Here is a 14,188-nt window from a genome sequence, read left to right as displayed (position 1 = left end):
CCCAGCTGGCGAGGTGGCATCTGAGCCCCATCCCGTCCTGCTGCTTTTGAGCACTCCGGGTCTCCATATCGCCACCTGCACCTCCCATTCGTGAGGCCCTTGCTCTGTGCAGGGCTGGAGGTGGGATGGAAGGTCTGACTCGACGTCCGCATCCTCCGCAGGTACAGGCCCAGCACGACTACACGGCCACCGACACAGACGAGCTGCAGCTCAAGGCTGGCGACGTGGTGCTGGTGATCCCCTTCCAGAACCCTGAAGAGCAGGTGAGGGCTGGGCGGGGCCACCAGAGCTCAAGGGCACCGCAGGCAACCTGGCTTCAGCTGGCACCGCCGTGGCGGGGACAGGCCAGCAGGGGGCAGCAGAGGCTCGCGAGCACCAGGCCTCCCACGCCGACTGCTCCTCCCAGCCCTCCATGTCTGGCCTTTTCCTCTCCTCTCCCTTTCCTCCGCCCCTCTCCTGTTAGGCCTCTCTGTCCCTGTCACCATACCGCCTTCTTCCTGTAGGCTCTGCTTTCTTCTCCCCACGTCCCGCTTTGCTCAGGCGCTCTCAGCTCTGCCTCTGTCTCTCCCCTTCTCTCCTGGTGGTCGTGCCTGAGGCCTGCCTTCCTCCCGAGGCACGATGCTTGACTCCTCCTGCCCCGCCCACAAGGTGCCCACCCCGCGGTGGCTGGAGCACTGGTTGGGCTCATGAAGCCCCGTATGCCGTCCCTCGAGGTGGGCCCTGCCCTGTCCACGCAGGGCCATGGGTCTCCCAGCTGTGTCCCCAGCTGAGGCATCACCCAAGATGCCTTCCAGACCCTTCTCCTCCTGCTGTGGCTTCGTGTTAATCTCCTGGAAGTGAGGGCTCCTGCTGAGCCTGGGCAGGTGCTCAGTGTGTCCTTTCTGGGTCTGGAATCCTCCTGGATCTGGGTCAGTTTCCCCACCCAGGGGGCCGTGGACTCTTGGCAGGAGCCTCCCTGCTGTGTAGAACCAGCTTTGCTTATGCGGGGGTCGGTGGTGCATGTGGGCATCTGGCTCCCTCCATGGCTCAGCCCTGAGCACCTCGGGCTGTGCACAGAGGGCCTGGCCGGCCTCTTCCTGCTTCCAGAGAACACGTTTAGCCATCAGCGCATCTGTATGAATGGGTTGTCAGAGCGGCTAAGGGTGATAGGTGGGTCTGGCTGGGTCTTGGATGAGGCCGACCCTACTGGGAGTCCTGGGCTGGGATGCAATGGTACCAGGTACTTACTGAGGTCTGGGGCAGGAGGCCCGAGGGATGAGGACCTCCTGGGCCTGGCACTGATTCCGCTGTTTCTCCTACGCCCCCAGATCTTCACGGACCTCCCAGTGGGCCAGCCCTGGCTGGGTAGGATTTCAAGCCGACTCCTACCCGGAGCCCACAGTGGGAGTTGCCCTGGGGTGCTGGAAGGGGCTCAGATAGGGCACGAATAAGGTCTGTGACGAGGTTGACAATGACAGAGGGAAATAACAAAGAGCCAGGTAGGCCCCAGGCACAGCCCAGCTGCAGGGGCAGCCTCGGACCAGCCACTGTCAGGAGTGGATGGCCACGCAGCTGCCTGCCACCCGCCTGGGGCCCGGGGCCTGTTAGCACTCCTGGAGAAGGCCGTGCGGGAGTCAGAATTGAAGCAAAGGGCAAGTCGAAATTGGAGGGACTGGTGGGATGGCCCTGAGTACCTCTAGAACTTATAACTTGTCACTCCCAAAACACTCTGGGGTGGTTTGAAAAGCCTGGAAGCTTGGAAGGGCTGATGTGCTCTGCATGCTCCCAGGGCTGGGGAGCCTCTTGACCAGTATTGAAGGAGTTGTTTAGACAGTCACACCAGAGAGCAGTGGGACTCACCAAAACCAGCCACTGCAGACGACAGGCCAGCTCCTGTGGTGCCTGTTGGCAGGAGCCTAAGCCAGCAGCATCAGGGAGTGCTGCCTGGAGGAGGTGTTCTCAAGGTGGGCTTGGCAGGCTAAGGGGCCAAGAACAGCAGGAGGAGGGGCCGTCTTCCCAGTAGGTTGGAGTGGGATGCGTGCCCTGTGGGTTGGAGCCCCTTGCTCATCCCTGTGTGACCCGGTGCTCTGCCCCTCAGGATGAAGGCTGGCTCATGGGCGTGAAGGAGAGCGACTGGAACCAGCACAAGGAGCTGGAGAAGTGCCGTGGGGTCTTCCCCGAGAACTTCACGGAGAGGGTCCCGTGACGGCGGGGCCTGGGCAGCCTCTGGGCTTGTGAAGAACACCTCCTCCCGAAAAATGTGTGGTTCTTTTTTTTTGTTTTGTTTTTGTTTTTAATCTTTTGAAGAGCAAAGGGAAATCAAGAGGAGACGCCCAGGCAGAGGGGCGTTCTCCCAAAGATTAGGTCGTTTTCCAAAGAGCCGCGTCCTGGCAAGTCCGGCGGAACTCACCAGTGTTCCTGAAGCTGCTGTGTCCCCTAGTTGAGTTCCTGGCGCCCCTGCCCGTGCCCGCATGTGTGCCTGGCCGCAGGGCGGGGCTGGGGGCTGCCGAGCCACCATGCTTGCCTGAAGCTTCGGCCGTGCCACCCGGGCAAGGGTCCTCTTTTCCTGGCAGCTGCTGTGGGTGGGGCCCAGACACCAGCGTAGCCTGGCCCTGCCCCGCAGATGGTCTGTGTGCTGTTTGAAAATAAATCTTAGTGTTCAAAACAAAATGAAACCAAAAAAATGATAAAAACACTCGGAAAACGCTTGTGTATTTGTTCTCCCTCTTCTTGTCCATGAGTGCGGATGGAGCCGTATTATCTGTGGCTTTCTTATCAAGATGGCTTCAGCCCCTGGCCCCTGGGATTTTTAGGAGTGGTCAGCTGGAGGTCAGGGACTGCGGGCTTGGGTGAGGGGATTTGGTGAGCCATCTGTGCCGGAGAAGTCCATTGAATGCTGTCCTAAGTGACCTTTTTAATTTAATTTAATTTGTTTAGGACAGAGTTTTGCTCTTGTCGCCCAGGCTGGAGTGCAATGGCGAGACCTCGGCTCACTGCAACCTTTCGCTCCTGGGTTCAAGCAATTCTCCTGCCTCAGTCTCCTGAGTAGCTGGGATTATAGGTGTGAGCCACCACACTGGGCTAATTTTGTATTTTTAGTAGAGATGGGGTTTCACCATGTTGGCCAGGCTGGTCTCGAACTCCTGATCTCAGGTGATCCACCTGCCTCGGACTCCCAAAGTGCTGGGATTACAAGTGTGAGCCACCATGCCGGGTGACCTTATTTCTAATAAACGCGTGAGAACCTGTGGGTCAGATACCAGGACTCCCTTTCACAGATGAGGAAGCTGAGGCCCACGGAGGTCCAGTTACTGGCAGGTGAGTGGTGGCACTGGGCTGTGGGTCTGAGCACTTGACCCCAGACCAAGGGCAATGCTTGTGTCTGGTGGGACTGGAAGGGCCTGGGTTGGGGGCAGGCATGCTGGCCTGGCTTGTCCCTCATCTCATGACCCCTGCCGACCCCGCCCTGGGCACTTCAGTTCCATCGGCAGACTCTGACAGGTCTGAGCAGCCGAGACAAACAGCAGTGGAGCACCAGCTTCCCAGGAGCTGCAGGGGCTGTGCCCATGGACCCAGGGAGCAGCCTGCACTCCCAGGTGGAAGGAGCTCATGGCTCCTTTTAATACTAGTTACAGCCAGTGAGTGAGGTAACTGTCACAGTCTGAGCTTTATTCCAGGGTAAAGCCCCTGGGCTTTGCTTTAGGTGGCAGGATTGTCATTGCTGTGGCCCTGCCTGGTCCTGTGGGGGGCAGATAGTGTTGGCTTTGCCATCCATGGCTTCCAGGAGCAGTGGAAGTCACAGCAGCTGGGACAGAGTCCCGTTCTGGTTGCCCCTGCTTGGAGAGCTCCCACCCTTCCTACCTGCCTTCACTGCCTCCTTCGTCGCTTCCTCCCTGGCAGCCTCATTTCCCTGCCCAAGGTCCACTGCTCACTGTGGGTGGAGCCGGCTTGGAGCCCAGCCCACTTCCGAGCTTGGGTGCACGTGCCCTGGGCTTTGTGAGGTGTGTAGCCACAGTGCCCTCACGGGGAGTCGTTGCTTTTATTTCAACCTGAAAATTAAAAAACAAAACAAAATAAAAACAAACCTCATCTAAAACACATTCTCCAGGAGACAGCATTTAGATTACGTTTTATGACAATATAAGATTCCAAGAAATGTCCCATGGCAGCTTTCAGCTTTACCCCCAGCCCTCGCCACTGGGGTCAGGAGCAGCCCTGCTCTGTACCACATGGTCAGGGCCTGCAGGGAGCTTCTTGCCAGAGGGAGCAGGGCCAGGATCGGGGATGGGGAGCCTGTGGCTCCAGAGGGAGGGAGGCCAGGTGTGAGGTTCCCATGGGGAGGGGCAGCGGCCCAAAGTCTGAACTGAGATGTGTGTCTGGGAGCCAGGGTGTCACTAGGTTCATGGCAGTGCAAGGGGCATTCAGAGCCAGGCAGCATGAACAACAGGCCAGTGAGCTGAAGCGCTGGGCAGAGCAGAAGGCCCAGGCCAGGATGGGTTGGAGGAAATAGCAACAGGCAGAGTGAAGGTGAGCCACGGTGGAGGCCGGGAGAGGTGCGGGCTGCTCTCCGTGCCTGGCAGCTGGACATGTAATGTCCCGGAGGGCTTGGCAGTCTGGCTTGATTTGGGCTGACATGTGGCCATGGAGGCCCAGACCCTGGGCAGGGCTCCTGACTCTCAGAGCAGGCAGGCCAGGGCTGTGGCTTCCGGGACTCATCTGAGGCCTTGCAGACCCCACACCCTGGGAGGCCCGAGCATGAGTTTGGGAAGAGTTCCACCGCGGGCAGCCCTCTGTGTGGCTCCCCACCAGCCTCCTGGAGCCAGCGCCTGGTGGGTGCGACAGTGGGGGTTTGGAGCCAGGACTGGAGAGTGAGGTCTAGGAAGGCCACCCCTTGTGTGGGGGCGTGGGGTGGGCTGCAGCACCCCAGGTGCCTGAGGGAGGGCCCTGCATGGAGGCATTCTCATGGCTTCCTGGAAGGTGTGGGCCACTTTTGAAACCCCATGGAAATCTTTAGAAAATCAATTTACTTATTTATTACTCTATATTACAAACTCGTTTGCTGGCAGGAGCAGGATTTTGAGTTATGGAACTTGGAAGCTAAAATGATCACACACACACCTTATCAGTGCAACTGGCCTGGAGGCCTCAGGCCCCGTACCAGCTCCAATGTCAGAGTCTCTCAGAAGCGTCCGGACCAGTGTAGGCAGTGACCCTGCTCCCCACCCTCCTGCCAGTTCCCCGGCTTCCACCGCGGCCTGAACACTGGCCTTGCTGCTGGCCCGGCCTCTCGGCCCTTGTCCTTGATTGGATATGGTCATCGTGTTGGTGTTGCTTCTCTCAGTTTTGCTGGCCTGAAGATCCTTGGCCCTGCCTCTGGGAATTTAAGTGCCCATACCCCTGGCCTCAGTCACCCCAACACCAGGTGGCATACAGGGATGTCATGAGGGTGGCCAAACACTGGGTCCCTCTGCTCAGCTGCCATGGCTGGTGCGCTGGGTGTTGGGTGGCTGTGGCTCAGGCCCTCCGAGATGCTCTGGGCCCCCTTGGCCTCTGGGCAGCAGCTTCATCTTGGGGCTGAGTAGTTCCAAGTTTGATACCTGCACACTTCCTTCTGAGAAGCACCCTGGAAATTATTATTTTTTTGCATCATTGAACCCTGAGCCAGTTGCTGTGGCCTGGGGTGGCACTTGTAGATTGGCTCAAGACAAACAGGGTCTGGAGCTGGAGTTGGGCTGAACTGGGTGAGGGAGGGGTGAACACCTGAATGAAAATTGGGGTGAGGCTTCTGAGGAGAAGGGGAGACAGACAGATTCTAGGAGCTCAGATCTGGGAATGTGCACTCCATGGTGGCTTCCAGAAAGGGCCCTGAGGCTAGGGAACTTTCCTGTATGGGAACTGCGAGGAGATGTGTGAACGTGTGTGTGTGTGTGTGTGTGAATGTGAATGTAAATGTGTGTGGATGAGTGTGAATGTGTGAATGTGTTCGTGACTATAAATGTAATTGTGTAACTGAATGAGTGTGAATGTGTGAATGTGTTAGTGTAAATGTGTGAGTGAATAGATGAATGTGAACATGTGAGTGTATATGAGTATAAATGTGTGAATATATGTGTGTAAATGTGGGAGTGTGTGTGAATGGGCAAATGTGTGTGTGTGTGAATGTGTGTATGTGAGTAAATGTGTGAATGTGTGAGTGTGAAGGTGTGTGAATGGGTTAGATAATGTGAGAGTGAATGTGCGTGAATGGTGAGTGTGAATGTGTGTGTGTGCTTGAGAATAGGTGTGAATGTGCATGTGAACATGTGTGAATGTGTGTGAAGGTATGGGTGTGAGTGTGAATGTGTGTGAATGTGTGAGTGAATGTGTGCAAATGTGAGTGTGAAGGTGTGGGTGTGTGACTGTGTGCATGTGAGTGAAGGTGTGGGTGTGAGTGTGAATGTGTGTGAATGTGAGTGTGAATGTGTGAGTGTGGATGTGAGTGTGTGTGTGGATGTGTGAAAGTGTGTGGATGTGAGTGTGAAAGTGTGTCGATGTGAGTGTGAAAGTGTGGGTGTGAGTGAATGTGTGTGAAGGTGTGGGTGTGAGTGTGAATGTGTGTGAATGTGTGAGTGTGAAGGTCTGGGTGTGAATGTGTGAATGGTTCAGAGAATGTGTGAATGTGCATGTGAATGGTGTGAATGTGTGCGTGTGTGTGCATGAGAACAGGTGTGAATGTGTGTGTGAATGTGTGAGTGTGATGGTGTGGGTGTGAGTGTGAATGTGTGTGAATGTGTGTGAAGGTGTGGGTGTGAGTGAATGTGTAAATGAGTGTGAATGTGTGTGAATGTGTGAAGGCGTGGGTTGTGAATGTGTGTGAATGTATGGGTGTGAAGGTGTGGATGTGAATGTGTGAATGGGTCAGAGGAATATGAGTGTGAATGTGTGTGAATGTCTGAGTGTGAAGGTGTGGTGTGAGTGTGAATGTGTGTGAGTGTGAATGTGTGTAAATGTGTGAGTGTGAAGGTGTGGGTGTGAGTGTGAATGTGTGTGAATGAGTGTGAATGTGTGTAAATGTGTGAGTGTGAAGGTGTGGGTGTGTGTGAATGTGTGTGAAAGTGTGAGTGTGAAGGTCTGGGTATGAATGTGTGAATGGGTCAGAGAATGTGTGAATGTGCATGTGAATGGTGTGAATGTGCTAGTGTGTGTTCATGAGAGTAGGTGTGAATGTGCTTGTGAATGTGGATGTTTGTGAATGTGTGTGAATGTGTGAGTGTGAAGATGTGGGTGTGAGTGTGAATGTGTGTGAATGTGTGTGAAGGTGTGGGTGTGAGTGAATGTGTGTAAATGAGTGTGAATGTGTGTGAATGTGTGAAGGCGTGGGTGTGTGAATGTGTGTGAATGTATGAGTGTGAAGGTGTGGAGGTGAACGTGTGAATGGGTCAGAGGAATATGAGTGTGAATGTGTGTGAATGTCTGAGTGTGAAGGTGTGGGTGAGTGTGAATGTGTGTGAATGTGTGAGTGAATGTGTAAATGAGTGTGATGTGTGTGAATGTGAGTGTGAAGGTGTGGTGTGAGTGTGAATGTGTGTAAATGTGTGAGTGTGAAGGTGTGGGTGTGAGTGTGAATGTGTGTGAATGAGTGTGAATGTGTGTAAATGTGTGAGCGTGAAGGTGTGGGTGTGAGTGTGAATGTGTGAAAGTGTGAGTGTGAAGGTGTGGGTGTGAGTGTGAATGTGTGTGAAAGTGTGAGTGTGAAGGTCTGGGTATGAATGTGTGAATGGGTCAGAGAATGTGTGAATGTGCATGTGAATGGTGTGAATGTGCTAGTGTGTGTGCATGAGAGTAGGTGTGAATGTGTGTGTGAATGTGGATGTTTGTGAATGTGTGTGAATGTGTGAGTGTGAAGATGTGGGTGTGAGTGTGAATGTGTGAGTGTGAATGTGCGTGAATGTGTGAGTGTGAAGGTGTGGGTGTGATTGTGAATGAGTGTGAATGTGTGTGGATGTGTGTGAAGGTGTGGGTGTGAGTGTGAATGTGTGTGGATGTGTGAATGTGAAGGTGTGGGTGTGAATGTGTGAATGGGTCAGAGAATATGAGTGTGAATGTGCATGTGAATGTTGTGAATGTGTGTGTGCATGAGAGTAGGTGTGAATGTGCGTGTGAATGTGCAAGTATGTGTGTGGATGTGTGAGTGTGAATGTGTGTGGATGTGTGAGTGCAAAGGTGTGGAGTGTGAATGTGTGAATGAGTGTGAATGTGTGAATGTGTTAGTGTGAAGTGTGGGTGCATGAATGTGTGTGAGTGTGAAGGTGTGGGTGTGGATGTGTGAATGGGTCAGAGAATGTGAGTGTGAATGTGTGTGAATGGTGAGGTGAATGTGTGTGCGAGTGTGCACGCATGTGAATAGGTGTGAATGTGCGTGTGAATGTGCAAGTGTGAATGTGTGTGGATGTGTGAGTGTGAAGGTGTGGGTGTGAGTGTGAATGTGTGTGAATGAGTGTGAATGTGTGAGTGTGAAGGTGTGGGTGTGTGAACTGTGAATAGTGAGGTGAATGTGTGTGTGCATGAGAATAGGTGTGAATGTGCATGTGAATGTGTGAGTGAATGTGTGTGGATGTGTGAGTGTGAAAGTGTGGGTGTGAATGTGTGAATGGGTCAGAGAATGTGAGTGTGAATGTGTGTGAATGGTGAGGTGAATGTGTGTGCGAGTGTGCGTGCATGTGAATAGGTGTGAATGTGTGAGTGTGAATATGTGTGAAATGGTGAGTGTAAATGTGAGTGTGAATGGGTCAGTGAGTGCGAGTGTGTGTCTGTGTGTAAACGTATGTGAATGGCTGTGAGTGCGAATGTGTGCACAAGTGTATGTGCGAATGTGTGCACGTGTGAATGGCTGAGTGAATGGCGAGTGTGCATGGGAATGGGTGAGTGTGAATGGGCGAGTGCACGTGGGACTTTTCTGAGACCCTTGCTTTATCCAGGCTATGGCTGGCCTGGGGCAGTGTGAGGGCGGAATGCAGTCGGGCAGCTTTGCTCCTTCGTGTGCCAGGGGAATGCTCACCCGACGACCTGCTGCTCCTGGTCTCAGAAGCTCCTCCGCTGGAGACAGGGTAGAGGGATGAGCCCCTCCTCGGCTGGGCTGGTCGGAGGCTTGTGCGCTGGGGATGTGCTGCATCTACAGCTCCAGTGTCCTGAATGGTCATTCAGTCACTCCTGTATCCATTCACTGGCCGTTTCCCAGGCAGGCACTGAGTTACAGAGAAGATTAAAATGCATTGCTCGGTGGACTCCGGACTGCTAGACGAGAGAGGCGGGAGGCGGCAGGGCTGAAAAGCTCCCCATTGGGTTCAACGCTCACGACTTGGGCGATGGGATCAACCATACCCCAAACCTCAGCATCACGCAATACACCCGGGTAACAAACCTGCACGTGCCTCCGATTCTAAAAGAAAAGTTGAAAAAGAGAAAATAAAATAATAAAATGTGATTCCTACCCCTGAGACGCGCACAGCCTGGGGGAGGCAGAGCAGCAGTGGCCACAGCCGTGCGTCTGGGTGGTGCATCTGAGGTTACCCGGACAGAAGTGGAGCGGCCACCCAGCTTCGCACAGGGTAGGTGCCCCGGTTGAGGGGCTGGCACCTGGGAGGCCGCCTTGGGCAGGGGCAGCCAGTTGAACAGGCAAGTGGACACCAGGTTGGTTGAGCTGGGGAGGCCTGGAGCTCAGGGCAGAGAGGGGCTGGGAAGACGTGAAGGTGCTGGGAGAGCTTACAGAGGAGGTGGAAGGAGGGCCGGGGTGTCTGGTGACCACCACAATTAAGAGGAAGGAAGCCGGCCAGGCGCGGTGGCTCATCCCTGTAATCCCAACACTTTCTGAGGCTGAGGTGGGGGGATCACCTGAGGTCAGGAGTTCCAGACCAGCCTGGCTAACATGTCTCTACTTTAAAAAAAAAAAAAAACAACCAAAAAATCCTCAAAAATTAGCAGGGTGTGGTGGTGCATGCCTGTAATCCCAGCTGTTTGGGAGGCTGAGGCAGGAGTACTGCTTGAATCTGGGAGGCAGAGGTTGCAGTGAGACAAGATCAAGCCACTGCACTCCAGCCTGGGTAACAGAACGAGACTCCATCTCAAAAAAAAAAAAAAAAAAAAAGTAAGGGGGAAGGCTGTAATCCTAGCACTTCGGGAGGCAGAGGTGGTGGATCACCTGATGTCGGGCATTTGGACCAGCCTGACCAACATGCTGAAATCCTGTCTCTACTAAAAATACAAAAATTAGCTGGGCATGGTGGCAGGCTCCTGTAATCCCAGCTACTCAGGAGCCGAGAATCTCTTGAACTGGGGAGGCAGAGGTTGCAGTGAGCTGAGATCCTGTCATTGTACTCCAGCCTGAGCAACAGAGCGAAATTCCGTCTCAAAAAAAAAAAAAAAAAAAAAAGAGGAGGGAAGCAGAAGGTTTCACAGGCACTGCCAAGGAGCTGCTCAGTGCCATCCTTAGGAAGAGCTCCCTCCTCAAGAAGCAGCTGTGGTGGATGGGCCGAGAAGGCTGGGAGATTCAGGACAGTGGCCTTGCCCACCTGCTCTCAGGCCCTGGGGATCCACAGAGGGGCCGCCATGGGCTGCCAGGAAACACAGGTGGGCTGCTGCCACCGGTGCTCCTCACCCTGATTATGCAGAAGAGCAAATCACTGAGGAGAGGCCCTTCTTAACTTAATTAAAAAGGATAATTAACAACAGGTGAGGAAGCCACCTTCCTGACAGCCCCAGATGACACCGAGGATCGGCTGCCCACTGGAGGGAGAAGGGCAAAGGCGTGTTCCTCTTTTCCTAGACAGCCAGGGCCAGTGCACGGGGCAGAGGGCCCTCCAGGCTTGTCATGGAGAGGCTTTGAATCCCAGGCTGGGTAGAGACTTAAAGGCCCCTGTCAATCAGCCCGGGGTGTTTATCTCATGTCCCTGCCCTGTGTGACCTGCAGGGGGTGGCCGGAGAGGGGGCACAACTCTTCCTTGAAGGAAAGGATAGGCTGGCGGTGGGCCAAGGTTGGTACACAGATGCCATTCAGAGCTAAGGCGGCAGGCTTTTGTCTCCCAAAAGCTGGTGCATCTCCACCTACTTGCAAGTTGCCAGGTCTAGAGGACATGCACTTTCCATGGAGCAGAGTCACAGATGGCTTGGAAGCTCCTGGGGCCATCCTTCATTAGGAACTGAGGACCCGAATCTGTGGCTCAGGGCAGTGTTCTCACCTCCAGGTATCCAGCTGTCCATCTTCCCTCATGCCCGTGGACACCTGGAACTTGAAGTGCCCCTAAGCTGACTTGTCAAGTGTGGGCTGTCCTCGGACTCATTCCACACCCTCCTCTTGGAGCAGATGCTGCTAGCTGCACACCCAATACTCATCCCCTCCGCCTGCCCAGCTGAATTCTGCTTTTGTTCAGGGTGCCAATGCAATCCACTAAAGTCAGTCATTTTCCCAGCCTTCCTCACAGCTGTGGGTGGCCTTATAACATAGTCCTGGCCAACAAGATGGGAGAGGGCATCCCTTTGCAAAGGAAACATCAAAGCCTTGCTAAGAAAAAGGCCTTCGGGCCAGGTGCAGTGGGTCACGCCTGTAATCCCAGCACTTTGGGAGGCTGAGGCAGGTAGATCACTTGAGGCCAGGAGTTCAAAACCAGCCTGGCCAACATGGGGAAACCCCATCTCCACTAAAAATACAGAAATTAGCTGGGCATGGTGGTGCGCACCTGTAATCTCAGCTACTTGGGAGGCTGAGGCAGGAGAATCACTTGAACCTGGGAGGCGGAGGTTGCAGTGAGCTGAGATCGCACCACCGCACTCCAGCCTGGGAGACAGAGCGAGACTCCGTCCTGCCCCACCGCCCCCCCGCCAAAAATAAAAGGAAAAAAAAGAAAAGAAAAAGGCCTTTGCCTCCTTCTCCTGCCTGGAATGAGAGCCAGAGGTGCAGCAGCCATCTTAGCACCCTGAGGCCACACTCAGGAGGATGAAGAGCCACTCACTGAGGATGGCAGAGCGAGAAGGTGGGGGACGGCTTTGCAGAGAGTGTGCAGTCCAACCCCATGGCTCTCCGTCTGGCTTGTTTTTGTGTAAAACAAATAAAGGCATCCCATCTGTGGGGGTTTTGTGGCTTGAAGCCTCCCTGATTGCTGCTGTGTCCTGCCAGAATCCTTAGATTTGGTCTCTTACAGAGTTCTGCATTGGTTTCTCCCTCCGCTCTGGCCTCTCCTAGTTCAGGCCTGGTCAGGCCTGCAGCCTCTACGGTGTCTTCCTCTAGGCCAGTCTCTGGAGGACACCGTGGCTGTTGGGGTGGTTTTCCTGAACCTCCTTTCTGGCCTCATCGCCCCGTGTTTAAACCCTCCAATAGTCTCCATTGCTCATGCGAGCCCAGATTCCATAACCAGTTCTGGCCCCTGACCAGCTCTTCAGCCCCATCTTCCATTACCCCCCATCTGAATGGCCTGTCCTGGTGACACAGATGAGCTTCAGGTCTGCTTCCCAGTGTCTGCCTTTCCTCCGCCATGCTGTGGTCCTGCATCTTGGAGGTGCCCTCCCCCTCTCAGCTGAATCCCCCTCCCTTCCAGGGTGCACGGGCCCAGTCCAAGAGGGGCCTGCCTCCTCCAGGTGCACTGGTTTGTCCGCCTGTCAGTCGCGGCACTGGTTGCACTGCGTGTACCTGCAGTTGAGTCGCCCACTTCTCTGACCCCGCCTGGACACTGCCTCCTGTGCAGCTCTGTGGCCCAGGCCAGGGTCCAGGCTCAGCGTGTGGATGACATGCTCAGCCTTGCTCTGCTCAGGTCCCTGCCACGTGGTCACCTGCTGCTCACTGCAGAAGCCACAGGGCACTGTTTACTAATAACTAGAGGAAATGAGTCATAATCCCCTCACCCCAACCCAGCAATCTTTTTCATTTTTGCCTTTGTGGACTGAAGCTTTTAAAAACCAGGAGCAGGCTCTGGCGTTTCTCCTGGCCACATCTCACCTGGTTAGAGTTCACCCGGCAGTTGGGCGTTGTTGGCTCTCTGCACGCTCTGAGTCGGCCATGGCAGCCTGCATCCTAATGTGGTTCAAGCCTGTCATCCAGACTGAGCCCAGGTGGGTGGACAGATGGAGGGACAGGCAAACCCACTATGTAACCTCCAGGAGCCTACTTGCAGACCACAAACCCAGCTTCTCCATCTTTTTTTTTTTTTTTTTTTTGAGATGGAGCCTTGCTCTGTTGCCCAGGCTGGAGTGCAGTGGCACAATCTCGGCTTACTGCAAGCTCCGCCTCCTGGGTTCATGCAATTCTCCTGTCTCAGCCTCCCAGGTAGGTGGGACTACAGGTGCCCGCCACCACATCTGGCTAATTTTTATATTTTTAGTATAGATGGGGTTTCACCATATTGGCCAGACTGGTCTTGAACTCCTGACATTGTGATCTGCCCACCTTGGCCTCCCAGAGTGCTGGGATTATAGGTGTGAACCACTGTGCTTGGCCTCTTTTTTTTTTTTTTTTGAGAGGGAGTCTCACTCTGTTGCCCAGGCTGGAGTGCAGTGGTGGGATCCAAGCTCACTGCAACCTCTGCCTCCTGGGTTCAAGCGATTCTCCTGCCTCAGCCTTCCAAGTAGCTAGGATTGCAGGCACATGCCACTATGCCCTGCTAATTTTTGTATTTTTAGTAGAGATGGGGTCTCACCATGTTGGCCACGCTGGTCTAGAACTCCTGACCTCAAGTAATCTGCCTGCCTCGGCCTCCCAAAGCGCTGGGATTATAGGCATGAGCCACCGCACTCAGCCCAGCTTCCCCATCTTTAAGTGAGGAGTTTGGATGAACATGATGCACTGTAATAAAATCATTAAATTCCACTAACAGAGCCCTGGGGCACACCACCATGGACTCTTGCCCTTCACGATCTTAGATATTCTCTTTCAGAATGTTGATTTTTTCAACTTTTATCCTTTTTTTTTTTTTTTTAATTTCAGATAGGGTCTTGCTCTGTTGCTTAGGCTGGAGTGCAGTGGTGTGGTCATAGCTCACTGCGGCCTCAGCCTCCAGGGCTCATGTGATCTTCCCTACTCTGCCTCCTAAGTAGCTGGGACTACAGGTGCACACCACCACACCCAGCTAATCTAATGTCTCCTTGATGTCCTGCAATCTGCTAATCTTTCTCTGTTTTGTTCACAAGCATTTTATGAGAGACCATGAGGTCCCACAGCAGGGATCTCATGTTTTAAGATGTGTGT

The 14,188-nt window shown here is 54.0% G+C and overlaps 1 protein-coding gene across 24 annotated transcripts in view; it reads left to right on the top strand.

The window, feature by feature from the left end:
* The window catches only part of BIN1 (bridging integrator 1), a 59,165-nt gene extending 56,480 nt beyond the window's left edge, over positions 1–2,685 (top strand). For 21 of the 24 annotated variants that reach the window (XM_033231853.1, XM_033231844.1, XM_033231837.1 and 18 more), the window contains 2 exons: positions 162–263; positions 2,078–2,685. In XM_033231853.1, coding sequence (XP_033087744.1) covers positions 162–263; positions 2,078–2,185 — 210 coding nt within the window. In that variant the 3' untranslated portion in view covers positions 2,186–2,685. The remainder of the gene's footprint in view (positions 1–161; positions 264–2,077) is intronic. The other 3 variants (XM_033231850.1, XM_033231843.1, XM_033231841.1) reach the window with 1 other exon arrangement.
* Positions 2,686–14,188: the final 11,503 nt, after the last annotated feature.

This window comes from Trachypithecus francoisi, unplaced genomic scaffold (genome assembly GCF_009764315.1).
Source record: "Trachypithecus francoisi isolate TF-2019V2 unplaced genomic scaffold, Tfra_2.0 Lachesis_group13, whole genome shotgun sequence".
Taxonomy (NCBI): Eukaryota; Metazoa; Chordata; class Mammalia; order Primates; family Cercopithecidae; genus Trachypithecus; species Trachypithecus francoisi.
Note: the sequence above shows the minus strand (reverse complement) of the source record. Positions and strands in the feature narration are given on the sequence as shown.